This window comes from Erinaceus europaeus, chromosome 10 (genome assembly GCF_950295315.1).
Source record: "Erinaceus europaeus chromosome 10, mEriEur2.1, whole genome shotgun sequence".
NCBI lineage: Eukaryota > Metazoa > Chordata > Mammalia > Eulipotyphla > Erinaceidae > Erinaceus > Erinaceus europaeus.
This window is the reverse complement of record NC_080171.1, coordinates 55,180,880-55,198,044: the sequence shown is the minus strand read 5'-3', so window position 1 is coordinate 55,198,044 and position 17,165 is coordinate 55,180,880. Positions and strand designations below refer to the sequence as shown.

Below are 17,165 nucleotides of genomic sequence, written 5' to 3'. Positions count from 1 at the left end.
GGCCCTTAAGAATATCTACTTTCCCCCTTCATCTTCATTTATGGATGACTTCTCTACCTCCATGCCAACTTTTTCATTCAGATAGAACCATCCAGACAAAGGGAGAGACACTTGGGCTTCCTTTCCTCAGTGCTGTGACACTTCCCTGTGTTGCCAGGGTGCCAGTTTGGGCTGTACACATGACAGTGCACACACTCTACTCAGAGAATTTTTCTTCTTCATCTCATTTTCACGTACAGTTATTTCTTTAGCTGTCTACTCTTACTCATTTTGGAAATGATCACTTATTTGATTTGAGCGGTATATTTTTGTCCTATCAGAGATATAGTGTGGAATTTTTTTACATTGATCTGTGAGAACAATTTTGAGATGTTGTTTCTTCCAGCTTTATGATAATCTGAAAAATAATTGGAGACATTTCAGGCAGGGGCTTTACAGAAGAAGCTGCTTTTCTAATATCACACAAACCTTCCAAATCTCTATTTTAATCTTTCAATTTAAAAAGTATTTATTTGTGGGGCTGGGAGGTGGTGCACCTGGTTGAGCACATGTATTACAGTATTCAAGGACCCAGGTTGGACCCCTTTGGTCCCCACCTGCAGGGGGAAAGCTTTATGAGTGGTGAAGCAGGGCTGCAAGTGTCTCTCTCCTTCTCTATCACCCCCTCCCTCTTGATTTCTGGCTATATCTATCCAATAAATAAAGATAATAATAATAATAATAATTTTTTTAAATTGTAAAAAGAAGTATTTATTTGTAACTGAAGTCACTTGTAATGTATACAGGGAGAACATCTAATTTCAAGCTAAGTTGTTTGTCACCTAACAAAAAGTAGTATGTCGCACCCCCTTTACTGGAACTAAATAAAGACTTCAGTTATATTGTTTATCCTAAAGAATAGTCATGCTCAGTGTGTTCCTTTAAAGTCACTGAGCTCCTCCATCAAAATGTCTGCTCATCCTCCTTTCACCTCCAGCTCAGGTTCTGTTGACAGGGTTGACAGTTGGCTTTGTACTTCTGTACAGTGGTTGAGTATGTAGGTATTAGAACAAAACACTGGATTGGAATTGTGTGTGTGTGTGTGTGTGTGTGTGTGTGTGTGTGTGTGTGTGTGTGTGTGTGTGTGTGTGTTTGGGGCACGTAGTGCTTCAACCTCTTCACTTGTGAGCTGGTGCTAATAATAGTTGCTACTTATCCATCTTGTTAAGTAAATAGTTATAAAACTCCTACAATAGTCTGTACCACTCTAGGTTCAGTAAATTGTCACCACTGCTGCCACCACTGTGATCCCCAGTATAATAATCTTTCCTCTAACTGGCCCTTTCTTCCTTTAGTTTCTACCTGCTACAGTCTCTCTTCCACATTGCTACTAGATAACCTTCTTAAAATACGTTATTCCTATTGACTTCTTTATGAAAGGCCTCAAATGGGTCTCCTTTACTTCCCAATCATAGTTGGCTTTAGATCAAGCTGTCTTAATAAATATTTGGTATACCTCATAGCCAGGTAGAATTGCAGGGATTCTTTATTATCCAGATTCTATCCTTGAGTACATCAATACATTGATATTGTTAATGTTTGGATATGGTTGCCTCTGTGTAACCTTGTTAATTCATAAACTTCAGTTCTTTGTAAAATTTATTCCTGCCAGTTGTTGAAATGTTTTCTGCTTCATAATTTTATCAATTTATAAGAATATTTAAAAATATATTTATTTATTTATTTCCTTTTGTTGCCCATGTTGTTTTTTTATTGTAGTTATTATTGATGTCATTGTTGTTGGATAGGACAGAGAGAAATGGAGGCGGGGAAGACAGAGAGGGGAGAGAAAGAGATAGACACCTGTAGATCTGCTTCACCGCTTGTGAAGCGACTCCCCTTACAGGTGGGGAGCTGGGAGCTCGAACCAGGATCCTTATGCCAATCCCTCCGCTTTGCGCCATATGCGCTTAACCTGCTGCACTACCGCCGGACTCCCTGTAAGAATATTTTTAAATAAATCATCAATAGTACATACATACTAAATATCACATAAGAATCGTTAGAAGTCCATTTTCTCTACTCCTACCTTGAGCCCACACTCATTGCTCCTACTCACACTTAAACTCATGCAATCAATCATTTTAAACCATTCGGCTATTTCTTTTGCTATTTCACTACTTAATTTTAATTTCTTATAAATGGCTGTCTTCTTATTGATTTTTCTCCTATTATGATAGATTATGATTTTTAAGTTCAAGAAATCCTACCTTTTTAAATTGGTTTTGAAAAGTGGAGCATAGATCTCCTTTATTTTTTACCTTTTGATTCCATCCAACCATTTCTCCTTAGCTCTTATCTCTGTAAACCTACATTCTGGTTCCTGTATTTAGAAGTAACCTGATAAACTCTGCAGTAAATTTGAACCATAAATATACACTGCTATCTTTATTTTAAAGTACAAATATGGTCAGATTAATTTCTTTTCCCAACTTCATTGTATTTGATAATGTTTACCAACTTTGTGTCTTTTTCTAGTTAAGTGTATTTTTTAAATTTTTTATATTTATTTATTCCTTTTTGTTGCCCTTGTTGTTTTATTGTTGTAGCTATTATTGTTGTTATTGATGTCGATATTGGATAGGACAGAGAAAAACGGTGAGAGAAAGGGAAGACAGAGAGGTGGAGAGAAAGATAGACACCTGCAGACCTGCTTATGCAAGCTTTTTCTCTCCTTCCTCATCTTATCCAAAAATAATGAGTGCAGTTTCCCTAGAACATGTTTTTATTTTCTAGATTTTACATGTAATACTACTTTCATTTGGTGAATATAATTGTTTCATTAGAGTACAGTCAAGCGACATCTATTCAAACACATAAAATATTTTAAAGTTTGTTTTATGATAACTTTATGTTTCATTTATGCCAGTGTTCTTTGGGCATATATATGAATTTTAAGTTTTATTCAGAGTTAGAAAGTTTTATGTATAATATTAAATCAAATTTACAGGTGTTTTTTAAGAGTAATTTTCATGGGAGTCAGGCTGTAGCGCAGCGGGTTAAGCGCAGGTGGCGCAAAGCACAAGGACCGGCATAAGGATCCCGGTTCGAACCCCGGCTCCCCACCTGCAGGGGAGTCGCTTCACAGGTGGTGCAGCAGGTCTGCAGGTGTCTATCTTTCTCTCCTCCTCTCTGTCTTCCCCTCCTCTCTCCATTTCTCTCTGTCCTATCCAACAACGACAACAACAATAATAACTACAACAATAAAACAACAAGGGCAACAAAAGGGAATAAATAAATAAAATAAATATTTTTAAAAAAAATAATTTTCATTATAGCTATACTCATTAAATCTGCCCGTTTTTGATTTGACAAAGATATATTGAATTCTCACTCTAGTGAATTATTTAATTTCTCTTATGTATTCAGAACCTCTTACTTTATATGCTTTATGTACTCTTTAACTCTTTGTGCTGCTTAACCTTTTAAACCTTGAACTCAACATTGTGTCATATTCATAGTGCACTGGACTTTTTGTAGGAGACTTTGCTAATATTATTGATTCATCCTATTTTGAACTATTCTCTCTTAAATTTTGTATTAAAGAATGTCTACAAACTTTAACCTTTGACCAGCATTATTTCAGCGGGAGAGCTCAGCATTTTTCTTCTAGGACGTGATGCATGATTTATTTATTTTTCATCCTGATCATTCTTTACATTTGTGGCTTTTTTTCAATTTTTTTTCTCAATTTGCCTTGTGTTTAAGTTGAAAAATATACATGATCAGACTTTTCCTACTGTAAAATTAAAATTGATATATTTTCCTTTACCTTGGCATTCTAAAGCTTTACTCTGATGTTCCTAAATTTCTGTTCAGATACTTTATATTTTTAGGTCCAGAATTTTGTAAACCTTTTTCTCTGTTAGGAATATATACTGAACATTTTATATATATATATATATATATATAATATTCTTTTTATTTGTTCTTTTAATATTTTTATTTGTTATTAATGGATATTACAAAATTATAAGATTACAGTTACACTTCCACACCACACTCACCACCAGAGTTCTGTAGCCCCACCCTCCAGCCTTACAGGAAAACCTCCAAGGTTTCACAAGTTGTACATTTTGCTTGCTTCTGTTTTGTTTGGATTTTTTTTTTTTTGCAAGTTCATATAAATCAGATCTCTAGATTCCACATATGAATGAAACCAGTTGGTAGTTGTTTTTTTTTATCTGTTTTTGCTGAGCATATTCACCACCAGTTTCATCCTTTTTTTTTCAAATGTACACAATATCATCTTTTTTTATCACTGTGTAATGTCCCATGGAGTACATATACCATAACTTCTTTAGTCAGTGATCTCTTGATGGACATAAAGGCTGCCTCCACTCTTTGGCTATTGTGAGGTGCCTATGTCTCATAATTAGTATTTGAGTGTTCACTGGACAAATGCCTAAGAGTGGCATTGCAGGGTCATAAGATAATTTCGTTTTTATTTTATTAAGAGCTCTCCATACAATCTTTCAGTGGGGCTATACCAGTTTGCATTCCCACCAGCAATGTAGCAGAGTTCCCTTTAATCCACAACCTCTCCAATACCTGTCATTTCCTGGTTTGTTCATGTAAGTCTTTCAGGTGAGAGATAGTATCTTAGTGTAGTCTTAATTTGTATATCTCACATTTAAGGGAAGTGAAGCATTCCTTCATATGTCTGTAGGCATATGAATCTCTTCTTTAGAAAATTGTCTGTCTAATTCTTTGTCCAACTTTTTCATTGGGTTATTTGGTGCATCCCGTGAGTACCCATTCATTGGGGAAACTGACGATCCTTCCTAGCCGACTGAATCCACATGGATCCCAGTCACTTTCAAAGCCAGCAACAAGCAGCTCCTGACAGCTTTCAACCTGACGCTGTTGACTGGCTACGGAAGAAGGGCAAACGCTAGAAGAAGAATTGGGTTATTATTGCTTCTTTTGTAGATCTGTACCAAGTCTGTGTAGATGTTTGATATATTCCTTTTGTCTCATGTGTGATGTGCAAATATTTTGATCCATTTACTTGATTGCCTAGTTATCCTTGTGTAGTTTGCTTTTGATGTGTGGACGATTTTTACTTTCATATAATCCCATTTATTTACTCTTGTTTTCATTCCCGGTGTTGTAGGGGGTTGAGTCTCCAAATACATCTTTGATATGAAGGTCCTGCAAAGTTTCACCAACATATTCTTCAATAAATTTTAGAGCTTCTGGTCTAATATCTAGATCTTTAATCCATTTTGATTTGACCTTGATGTATGGTGTTAGGAGGTGTTCTACTTTCACTTTTCTACATATAGCTGTCCAATTTTCCAAGCACCATTTGTTGAGATCTTCTTTACCCCGTTGAATGGTTTTGGCCCCTGTGTCAAATATTAGGTGGTTGTATATGTGTGGCTTCATTTCTAGGCTTTTATTTCTACTCCATTGATCCAAGTGTCCTTTTTTATTCCAGTACCATGCTGCTTTGATTACTGTTGCTTTGTAGTATAAACTGAATGGGAAGCATAGTACTTAGATATTTTTACTTTTTTCTCAGAAGTGCTTTGGCAATTCATGGCCTTTTGTGGTCCTACAAAAATTTTTGAACAAGTTGTTAAATTTGCTTGAACAATGCCATTGGAATTTTGATAGAGATTGAATTGAAATTATAGATTGATTTTTGGTAGTATTCTTCCAATCCAGGAACAAGGAGTGTTCTTCCACTTCTGTATGCCCTTCTCTATTTCTATCAGCAATGTCCTATAGTGTTTGCTATAAAGGTCCTTCACCTCATTAATGAGATTCACCTCAAAGTATTTTATTTTTTAGGCTCAATTGTAAGTGAGAATGAGTCTTTTATGTACCTTTCCTCTGATTCCTTGTTTGTATACAGAAATGCCACATATTTTTGTGTATTGATTCTGTATCCTGCTACTCTACTGAATTTATTAATTATTTCAAGTAGTTTCATGGTGGACTTTTGGGAATTCTCTAGGTATAATATCATGTCATCAGTGAATGACATTTGATCTCTTTTTTTTTTTTTTTTTCCATTTTGGATGTCTTTGATATCTCTTGTCTGATTGCAGTGGTAAGGACCTCAAGAACTATGTTGCATAATGGTGGAGACAGTGGACATAACTGTCTGGTTCCTGATTTTTTGTGGGAAGATTTCAAATTTTCCCCATTGAGAATGGTATTTGCTATGGGTTTGTCATAAATGGTTTTTATTAGGTTGAGGAATTGTCCTTCCATTCCCAGTTGAGGAATTGTCCTTCCATTCCCAGTATCTGGAGAGTTTTTATCAAATGGGTGTTGGATCTTGTCAAATGCCTTTTCGGCATCATTTGTTATGACTGTGTGATTTTTATCTTTCTTTTTGTTAATATGATTACACTGATTGATTTTTGGCGTTGACCATCCCTGTTTCCCAGGGATGAATCTCACTTGGTCTTAGTGAATTAGTCTCTTGATATGCTGTTGGAATCTATTTGCCAAGTCTTGTTGAGGATCTTTGCATCAATGGTCATCAGGGATATAGGTCTATAGTTTTCTTTCCTGGTAAAACCCTTTCCTGCTTTGGGGATCAAAGTGATTTTCCCTCATAGAACATGCTTGGGAGTGTTTGCCTTTCTACAATTTTGGAATAGCTTGAGGAGAATATGTGTTCTTCTTTGAACGTCTTACAGAATTCATTAGTAAAGCTGCCTGGGCTTGGGTTTTTATTCTTGGGAAGATTTTTGATGACTGATTGAATTTCTAATCTGTTGATTGACTTTTTAAGTTACCTACTTCCTCTTGGGTTAGGTTCGGCAGGTGGTATGAGTCTAGGAATGCATCCATTTCATCTAGGCTGTCCAGTTTATTTCCACATTTTACTTTTTGTTGCCCTTACTGTTTTTTTTTTATTGTTGTTGTAGTTATTATTGTTGTTTTGATGTCATCATTGTTAGATAGGATAGAGAGAAATGGAAAGAGGAGGGGTAGACAGAGAGGGGGAGAGAAAGATAGACACCTGCAGACCTGCTTCACCGCCTGTGAAGCAATTCCCCTGCAGGTGGGGAGCCGGGGCCTCAAACCAGGATCCTTAAGCCAGTCCTTACGTTTTGCGCCATGTGCACTTAACCCACTACACTACTGCCCGACTCTCTAATTTCTCCTTTTTAAATACTCTTCTACAACTCTTGCTATACTTGGTGTGTTAAGGTTGTCCAGTCTTTCCATAAAATTTCTTACCTTTTCTCATTATGATTTTCCTCTTTTTATTTTTACTTCTGACTTTGAGATTTCTCCCAGTGGACTCTTCAAGATGCACATTAGAGCATACTTTCTCTTTTATATTATTTACTAAATTATTCACTTGAGGATTTCATTTTTGTATTTTTAAACAAATTATTTTCCAATCTACAGTAGTTTTTCTTCTCTTTTATTCATCAAAATAACCATGTTATTATTATTATTATTTTGTACCTCCATAGTTCATCCATATCTTTTGGGGTAATTGATCAAAGTTTGCCTTTTCCCACACTTTGGTATATGGCTTGTATGTCCATTGGGGATTTGATTGAACCGTTTGATGGCTGTAGCCTATAGTCCTGTAAGTGGTGAAATGTACAACCCTCTCAGCCTGCACTGTAGTGACAAGCATGTAGTTTGTCTCTAGTGGACACACCCAGAGCACTATGTGCCTTCCTTTGATCTTGCATTTCTGATCTTCAGGTGTAGGGGAATCATTCCTCCAATTAAAGGTGTTGTCTCCTGAGTACTTGAAGGGCCCAAGAGGTTGGCCAAATTATGCAACTTTCTAAGTACAAAATTCTTGTGATTCTCACGTGGAGCACACAGCATCACAAAACCTATATTGACCCTTTCTCAAGATGCTCTTAACTTCTTACCCACATTTTTCAAACCCCACTCACTAACTCCAGAACTATCTGGTTCAGGCAAGACAGGTGAATGAGTTTGAATTGGGGTTGAAGTAGAGGGAGGTAAGTCAAATTCAGAGTTCTTTTTTTCCCTCCAGAGTCCTGATTTGTTACACTTTATTCATAGCCTCTGATGGTATTTTATCCACTCATGTTATCCATTATTTGTTTAATGACATTACAGAGGAAACTTATATTTTGAAAGCATGATCTCTGATAGTTATGTTTCCCCCCATCTCTTTTTTTATATGTGTAATTCCTTAGACTGTACTACAGTTTCTGAGAGGTGTCTTTTTAAGATATACTTTGGACAAGTCAATTCCTTTAGGAGAGTTTATTTGCTTTGGATTAATAAAATGGTTGGGAGGGTTTATTTTTCCATATGCTATATTCATTGAACAAGTTGTGAGTGATCTGAAAATCTTACACAATACAAAAGCCAGTTAAAGTAGGACAGGGGCCAGAAATAAGTGGCTAGGCAGAAGAGAGGAATAGGAGCTTGAAAAATAACTAAATTATCAGTGACAGTAGGAAGAAGATATGGTGATAACATGGAAATTGAAAGCCACATATAATCAGAAAACCTACTCTTTTCCGAAACATTTCTTTTCTTAAGCCATCTGTCAGAATTGTTGACAAGTTGTATTAGAAGAGATTATACATTAAAGAATCCAATCTGTTCCAGAAAATTAAAACAGGAAGCACTTATAGAATCTGTGAGTTGCTGGAGAAAATATTGTACCTTATATTTACAGGTTGTAAGTCAATGTAAGAGTACATATATTTATGTTTAAGCAGTTATTTCCCTGAAATCTTTGAGATTGATTTATGCACATATGCTTCCCCTGATGTGGACAGCCAGTTTCTCATAATCAGTCTCAGGAAAAGAGAATTTGAATTATACCAACATGTGTAAGCTTCACATTAAATGGTAATTAGTCTGATGTCTAGTCTGTTTTATTACTGAGGTTAATAGTTCCATAAAAGTTTAAAAAGCTGTTGGCTTAACCCCCCCATATATAAGGGGAAAGTAGGCTTGGAATCATTTTGTATTAGTAACACCTTCATTCCTGACTTCATAAGCTTCCTTTTTTTTACATTTATTACTTGTATGCTCATAGACCTAGATGCTATACACTTATCCTTCGCCATTTATCACAAATCTAAGCCAAAGTAAGTGTAGTTCTTTTTAGTAGAACTATTCGTTCACTTTTTTTGGTCATTTTCCTAATTTTTATTTGTCTGGAGCATTGTTATGGAGTATTTTTTTCTCTTCTAAGACAACTCTGCATTGTCTTAATTTAGGAAAACATTTTTGGCAATGCAGAAGGAACAAAAATGGTTTGGTCACTTGCTTGTGCTGAGATTCCTTGGGTGAAGGAAAAGGTAACAATTTATCAAACACTTAGATCAGTATGGGAAATATAATGTTATAAAATGTCTGGAGTTTTGTAGTTAACATCATATATATGTAATTAATGAAAGAAGTTAAACTTTCTATAGCAAAATAATTGGTGTCATATACAGTTGTTAGATTTACATTGAGAATTCTAGTTATTCTTGGGGGTTGCTATATCATTATGGATTTTTTTTTCTCCTCCTCCTCTTCCTTCTCTTTCTTCTCCTCCCCTCCCTTAGCCCTGCTAAACTCTGGCTTCTGGTAATATTAGTATTAGAGTTTGAACCTGGACCCTTTGATGCCTCAGACATGATGGTCTTTCTGCTTGTTATTGGCTGTAATGCTTACCATTAAAAATTACGGTATAATGACACCATCTTAACCTGCTAGGTAGACACCTTCATCAATGTGTCCTGGAACCTCACTTCCTTAGAGTCTTATCCTGTCAGGGAAAGATAGAAACTTGCTGGGGGGTTATGGATCAACCTGCCAACATTCATGCTCAGTGGAGAAGCAATTAACAGAAGCTAGACCTTCCACCTTCTGCACCCCATAAAGAATTTTGTTCCAAACTCCCAGAGGGATAAAGAATAAGGAAACTTTCAATGGAGGGGATGGCATATGGAACAACGATGATGGAAATTGTATGAAATTGTACCACTCTTATCCTACAATCTTGTTAATCATTATTAAATAACTAATTATAATGTTTTTTTAAATAGAAAGAAAATTATAGTTTAAATTTAAGTTTATGTATATTTAAAATATACATTTATAAAAATATTTGTAAATTAGATTTTGTTTAGCACTTAAAAGAACATGTGCAATATTTCATGAAGGTTGATATCCAACAGCAATGCTTGGGTGTCCCAGAGCCATAATTAGAATACTGATTTCAAATTGCCAAAATTCAGTGAGTCAACAAACCAATTAAAAAAAACAAAATAACCCTGAAAGACATTAGATTACACAACATTCTTCCTTAATTTGACTTGTCTATTATGATTTATTTTAAATATTAATAGTATTACTTAAATGCAATTGCTTAACATGCCTAGTAATAGAATTTATAAGATAACGTAGTTTCACTAATATGATTACTATCTTTAGCAGCCTGCATTTAAATCTCAGACTAGAGTGGCTTGCAAGCAGTTATCTAGTTTACTGTATAAAAGCATTCTTTGCTTAGTAACCATCCATTTTTTACAACTTTGAAATTAAATGCTTACTTGATGAGGAGCTAAGTGGAATAATTGTTCGGTGTCATTTTTTCGTTAAGCAAGGAAGACAACAAAACTGTAAGATTAAATAGACACATTCCCATTAACATGGAGTAGTATCTTTTCATTCATCTGCATGCATGACTTTTTTCTTTGCATAATAGTTTTTCTTTTAATAGAAAACATGGCCCCTCATGACTATATTTGCTATATGATTTTTAGATAATTCAAATGTGATAGGATTGACCTAAAGTGGGGGACTTGGAAGTAAAACATACAATAAACGTAAAGATGTAAATTATAATTGAAAATTTAGACTTTGATTTGTTTTTTATTCATTAGGGGGTAAAGTAATCACCTTTAATATTGGTATGAATTTTAGCATGTGCAGGATCTAGTTTTATTTCTTATTCTTATTAATAATGGTGATACTTAATGATAAGCATGATTCTGTTTCGAAATAGAAAGGCTATATATTGATTGTTAGACTTTAAAGTATTTATATGAGTGAAATAATGGTAACATTTAAAATAAAACAGATATCGTTTGGCACTTTTCTCATGATTTCATAATACATTTCAGTCCATTGATTATAATTAGGTGATGTCTTTGTTAAATTTCTTTCTTTTTAATTTATTTTATTGTTATTATTTTATTAATTTTTTTTATAAAAAGGAAACATTGAAAAAAAACCATAAGATAAGAGGGGTACAACTCCACACAATTCCCACCACCAGAACTCCATATCCTATCCCCTCCTCTGATAGATTTCTTATTCTTTATCCCTCTGAGAATGTGGACCGAGGATCATTTTCTTTCTATCTGTCTATCTCCCTTTCTTTCTTTCTTTCTTTCTTTCTTTCTTTCTTTCTTTCTTTCTTTCTTTATCTTTGGTATTAGACCAGTGATACATTCCTTAACTGATGAAATTTGTCTAGCAAACAATTATCTTTCTTAATACAAATTCAAAATGATCTTATTTCACTTTGGGGGATTTGTGTTATATATATTAGAAAGCTAATTTAAGATGTGACATTTATCTGGCTTTATTATGTGACCCTGGTCTCTTTCTCAATGTTATCTGTAGCCAAATGCTGCTACCCAGTATAATCTGCACTATAATTCTTTATTATTTTGGCTTATTCCAGTTCCTGGTTCCTAAGTACCATTTCAATTATTTGCTTATCCTCCAGGGCCATATTCAGATGTGAATTCTCTATAAATTTTTGAATTATTTTTCTCCCCATTCCCATAGTAGGATGAATCACTCCCTTTCTTACTGCTGCTGGAGTAGTTTAGAGGTAGATCTTAGAACAAGTATGGAACATAGATATGACATAGCTTATTAAGAGTCAGAACCATGTTTTACCCATCTTCATTCTTCTGGGACAAGCCTCTAGTGAACATTTGTTGCACTGAAATGTTTAGAGCTCCATGCTTCTCATGATTAAGAACATAACTTGACTCATTAAATTCTTTGACCAGAGTCGCCCTCATTCACTGCATTTCACCCACACCCTGTTCCCACTTGTTAGGCCGTGGTTGTTGGTTTCTATTAAAACTGATGTGAGAGCCATCAAGGGAGGATTACTTCGTGTAAGTGGAATAGGAGTGAACTGGCTGTGGACTACTGGTATTTGGCTTGCAGTCGTTCATTTCTGTCTTGCCTTTTGTAGGATCCTAATAGGAGCGTCCATACCAGCAGCAGCAGCAGCAGCAGCAGTTGTAGCAGCAGCAGCAGCAGTAGCAGCAGCAGCAGCAGCAGTAGCAGCAGCAGCAGCAGCAGCAGCAGCAGCAGCAGCACCAGTTTTTCAAAGCCTCACAAATTAATGAAGGAGCACAAGGAAAAACCTTCTAAAGACTCCAGAGAATATAAAAGTGCCTTCAAAGAACCTTCCAGGGATCACAACAAATCTTCCAAAGAATCCTCTAAGAAACCCAAAGAAAATAAACCACTGAAAGAAGAGAAAATAGTTCCTAAGATGGCCTTCAAGGAACCGAAACCCATGTCAAAAGAGCCAAAACCAGACAGTAACTTACTTACCATCACCAGTGGGCAGCAAGATAAGAAGGCTCCTAGTAAAAGACCCCCCATTTCAGATTCTGAAGAACTCTCGGCCAAAAAGAGGAAAAAGAGTAGCTCAGAGGCTTTATTTAAAAGTTTTTCTAGTGCACCACCACTAATTCTCACTTGTTCTGCTGAAAAAAAACAGATAAAAGATAAATCTCATGTCAAGATGGGAAAGGTCAAAATTGAAAGTGAGGCATCAGAAAAGAAGAAATCAACTTTACCACCGTTTGATGACATTGTGGATCCCAATGATTCTGACGTGGAGGAGAATATGTCCTCTAAATCTGATGTGAGTAGCCTCATTGGTTTCCCTCTTTCCCCTTTTCAGTTTTCAGATTGTACTTCAGATAGCCAAGAACAATGCCACTGAACTATAAAATGGCAGCATGGGAGTTAGCATGGCTTAGATAACGGGAAAAAGGAAATGAAACCATTACACATTCTGTAGATTTTTAGGCTACAGTTTAAGTTGTTCCAGAACAGAGAAAAAAAAAAAAAAACTTCAATAGAACTTAGTTACTGTGTTTTTCAATGATTGCTGGTTGAGGAAAATGAAAATATGAAAATGTAATAAAACTTATTAAATACAGGGAAGATACATTTGAACGGGAAACTTAAAAAACATTAGTGTTCAACTGTAATGTTAATCTTGACCAGTGGAGTGAAGGAGTTAGTTTACATAGATGTAAAAGTACTCTATAAAAATGATTTTAGTGCAAACTATAAATATTTTAAATGTGTATAATTTGATCAGTTTTAAAATATATGAGCTTTTGAAATCAGGTGACAGCATTTTGAAAAGGAAATATTTCATTTTTCTTTATTCTGTAGCCATTGATTTGGAACGGGTTATATGTAATCTCCATTACAGGTCTTAGCTTTAGGATTGTTTTTTTGTGGGTGCTTAAAAGACCATCTAATGCCCTCCCTCAGAATGTTATTCATTGTTGAGATTTAAGCTTGTAATTACAGAATTGCGAGGAATATTCAGCTTATTTATCCTAGCCCCCTAGTAACATAAGAAATCTTACACTTTGAACAATAGGACTATTACTAATATAAGATAATGACTTTTTTTTAGAGAATAAACATTATTTCCTATGAAGGTCTCTCTCCTTTAATTTTGTTCTTCTTCTGTTGCTTTAATGATCTACCCCTATAGTCCTATTACTTTGGCTTATTGATATTTCTGATGGTGGTCTACGGAGATGTTAGCTAAAAATTATTGGCAATTTTAGAATACTTCTTTTTTGTCCTATGGAGTGATCAACAGATATTCTTAGTTTAAATGCTGGCAAAAGGTAAGTTACCAAAGGTGTAGATTCTTTGAGATCAGAAGGCAGCATAGTGATTAAACAAGAAGTCTTTCATGTCTGATGTCTCAGGTTCAGTCCCCAGCATCACTATAAGACAGAAATGCTCAATGCTCTGGTTAAAAAACTGACAATAAAACCTAGATTCTTTGTTCTATATTTACTATGTTCAATGTGGAAAATCGGCCAGGATTAGGATGTGTCATTGATAATTATCTTCAATTATGCAGAAACCAATTTCTTTCTCACAACATTCTGTAGTTAGTCTTGAAATTTTATAAAGAAAATACTAGATGTAGAAGTGTATAAAAACAGTGGACTATAATTTTTCCAGTGTTTGGTAAAGGTTCAATGGTTGTCAGTGTTTGTTTATTTTTTAGATGTTTCATTAAGTAAATAATGGATTACAAGACAGTTACCACATGGGTAAAATTTCTCATCCTTCTGTGGTAGGTGTCTACATACCAATATCACCACCAAGTTAGGTCCCCCTCCACCGTTGTTCCTTTGGTTCCCAGTATTCTCTCAATCTATCCCCTGTCATGTCCTTGGCTTTACTGTAATGCACCATGTTTCACTCTATGTTTTGTCTTACCCTTCTTATTTCTTAGGTTCCAGCTATAAGTGAGGTAATCTGATACTCTTCCTTCTCCCTCTGACTGGCCTCACTTAGCATGATTCACTCAAGTTCCAACTAAGATGAGACAAAGGAGATAATTTCATCATTCTTAGTAGCTGAATAATACTCTATTGTTTGTATATGCCACAACTTTCTTAACCACCCTTCTGTTTTTTGGTATCTCAGACATGGTTGATTCCATGTTTGAGTTACTACAAATAATTTTGCTATGAATTCTCTGTCTCTGTCTGTCTCTCTCCTTGGATGATAGTTGTGTTTTCATTTGTTTGTTTTTTATACATCCCTAGGAGAGGAATCACTTGGTCCTATGGTAGATCCCATTTCTAATATTAGGAAATAATAGTGATAAGTTTTTGGTTTTTTTTTTTTAATTTATTTTTCCTTTTGTTACCCTTGTTGTTTTATTGTTGTTGTAGTTATTATTGTTGTTGTTATTGATGTCATCGTTGTTAGATAGGACAGAGAGAAATGGAGAGAGATGGGGAAGACAGGGGGAGAGAAAGATAGACACCTGCAGACCTGCTTCACCACCTGTGAAGCGACTCCCCTGCAGTGGGGACCCGGGGCTCAAACCGGGATCCTTACACCGGTCCTTGTGCTTTGTGTCACGTGCCCTTAACCCGTTGCACTACCGCCAGACTCCCAGTGATGAGTTTTTGAAATGAGATGAGAATAAGTTTGTTCCAGTATCCTTAATATCGAATATATATATATATATGTATATATATATGTGCGTGTGCATGTATATATTTCCTTCTGTGTTTTTTACCTCTTAATTCCAAATATGCTTATAATGTAGATGGAAGGTGTAGCTTTTATGTTTGCCTTTTGTATTTATTGGTACTCTTTAGGTGGTGAATATTCTGTCAGGGTTGTCAGTTTAGCAACTTTTTGTGTCTCCATATTCAGATATATTGCAGTTTTTCCCTTTTCCTTCCTTCCTTCCTTTCTTCCTTTCTTCCTTTCTTCCTTTCTTTTTCCCTCCAGGCTTATCGCTGGGGCTTGGGGCCTGCATCACAAATCCATTATTCCTGGCAGCCTTCTTTTTTACATTGTTGTTATTGTTGTTGTTTTTACTTCTGCTGCTGTTGTTGTTGTTGGAAAGGATAGAGAAATTGAGAGAGGAGGGGAAGACATAAAGGGAAAGAGAAAGATAGACTCCTGCAGACCTGCTTCACCACTTGTGAAGCGACCCCCATCAGGTGGAGAGCTGGAGGCTCAAACTGGAATCCTTGTGCTTCACACTGTACTATGTATCCTTAACCCAGTGAACTATTGCCTGGCCTCCTGCAATTTCTTCTTCCTCTTTTTTTTTTTTTTACAAAGATTTTCAAATTCTGAATTTTCATACACTGGTGAGCTTTGAAATCAATTTAGCAAATCACTGGTATAACAAAAAGTAGAATGTGGATATAGAAGATAACTCATTAAAGAAAGCAAGCTTCTTACTATCTTTGAGACCTGGAGTTTGAATCCCAGCATCATTTTGACCACCATGAATGGTGGAGCAGTGATTTGTTTCTCCCTTCTTTTTCTCTCCCTCTCACTTCCCTCCCTGATTGCCTCTAAAATAAAGAATGAAAAATTTGGCTCAGGGTGGTAGGAATACATATTTACAAGGTTCCAGTCTCGGATCAAAATAAACAAATTAATGGGATACATGGTGATTAGTTTAAGCAGTGGCTTATGAAAATTTACTTCCAAAGGGTATATGCCCATTTCTTGCAGCAGATCATGATAAAAATTTGCAGAGATGCTTTTTTTTTCATTAAGACATTCATAGAAATTAGTGAAAGCTCTTATAATTACAATCTTCCTCTTGACATAATTCTGCAAATTCTTTTTTGTTGCTATTTGCATTTTTTTTTACTTCCTTACTTTTTAGACTTGATTTATGACATAATTTTTCTTCTAATAAATATTATGTCAAGTTGGTATTTTTATCCAAGCAATACCTTAAAATTTCTTCTGGAACAAAGAGTGAAAAGTACAATTTCTTAAATAGGTATTATATTTTCAAAATGATTTGTAACAGGAGTGTGTGTGTGTGTGTGTGTGTGTGTGTGTGTGTGTGTGTGTGTGTGTGTTAATGTTATCTGCATATTGTTAGAGAGAAGTCCTCTAAAATCTTTCAGGCATTATTCAGGTGAAAAAACTAATGCACTTTCCTTATCAATTGTTTCATAATAGTAATCCCTTTTAAAAAATATTAATTATATACATATATATATATATATATATAGAGAGAGAGAGAGAGAGAGAGAGAGAAGAGTGAGAGAGAGGAGAGAGACCATAGCACTAAGACTACTTTTAACATAGTGGGGATGGGGTTCAAACCTGTGTCATGGCAAAATGGCTGACTCCCTTTCCAAGTAAGCTATGCCTTTATTGTTGCTGTAATTGGTTGAATTCTCTATTGTAGGTGGTGGAATAGAATAAAGGTGACCAAAGTGGTTCTAAGTAAGCCAGGACTCAACAGACCTTTCTGTGAGCAAATAAATTCTGACAAAGACTGAAATGCTCTTTATTGATCAGTGAGGATAGTGTTTACTAAGTATTTCTCCTACTTGGCATCCTTCCTATGGGCT

At 35.4% G+C, this 17,165-nt stretch overlaps 1 protein-coding gene across 3 annotated transcripts in view; it reads left to right on the top strand.

Moving 5' to 3' along the window:
- Positions 1 to 17,165, top strand: part of MLLT3 (MLLT3 super elongation complex subunit) — a 334,490-nt gene that overhangs the window by 249,511 nt on the left and 67,814 nt on the right. For all 3 annotated transcript variants that reach the window (XM_007535666.2, XM_060199632.1, XM_060199633.1), the window contains one exon: positions 12,230 to 12,913. In XM_007535666.2, the coding sequence (XP_007535728.1) occupies positions 12,230 to 12,913 (684 nt within the window). The remainder of the gene's footprint in view (positions 1 to 12,229; positions 12,914 to 17,165) is intronic.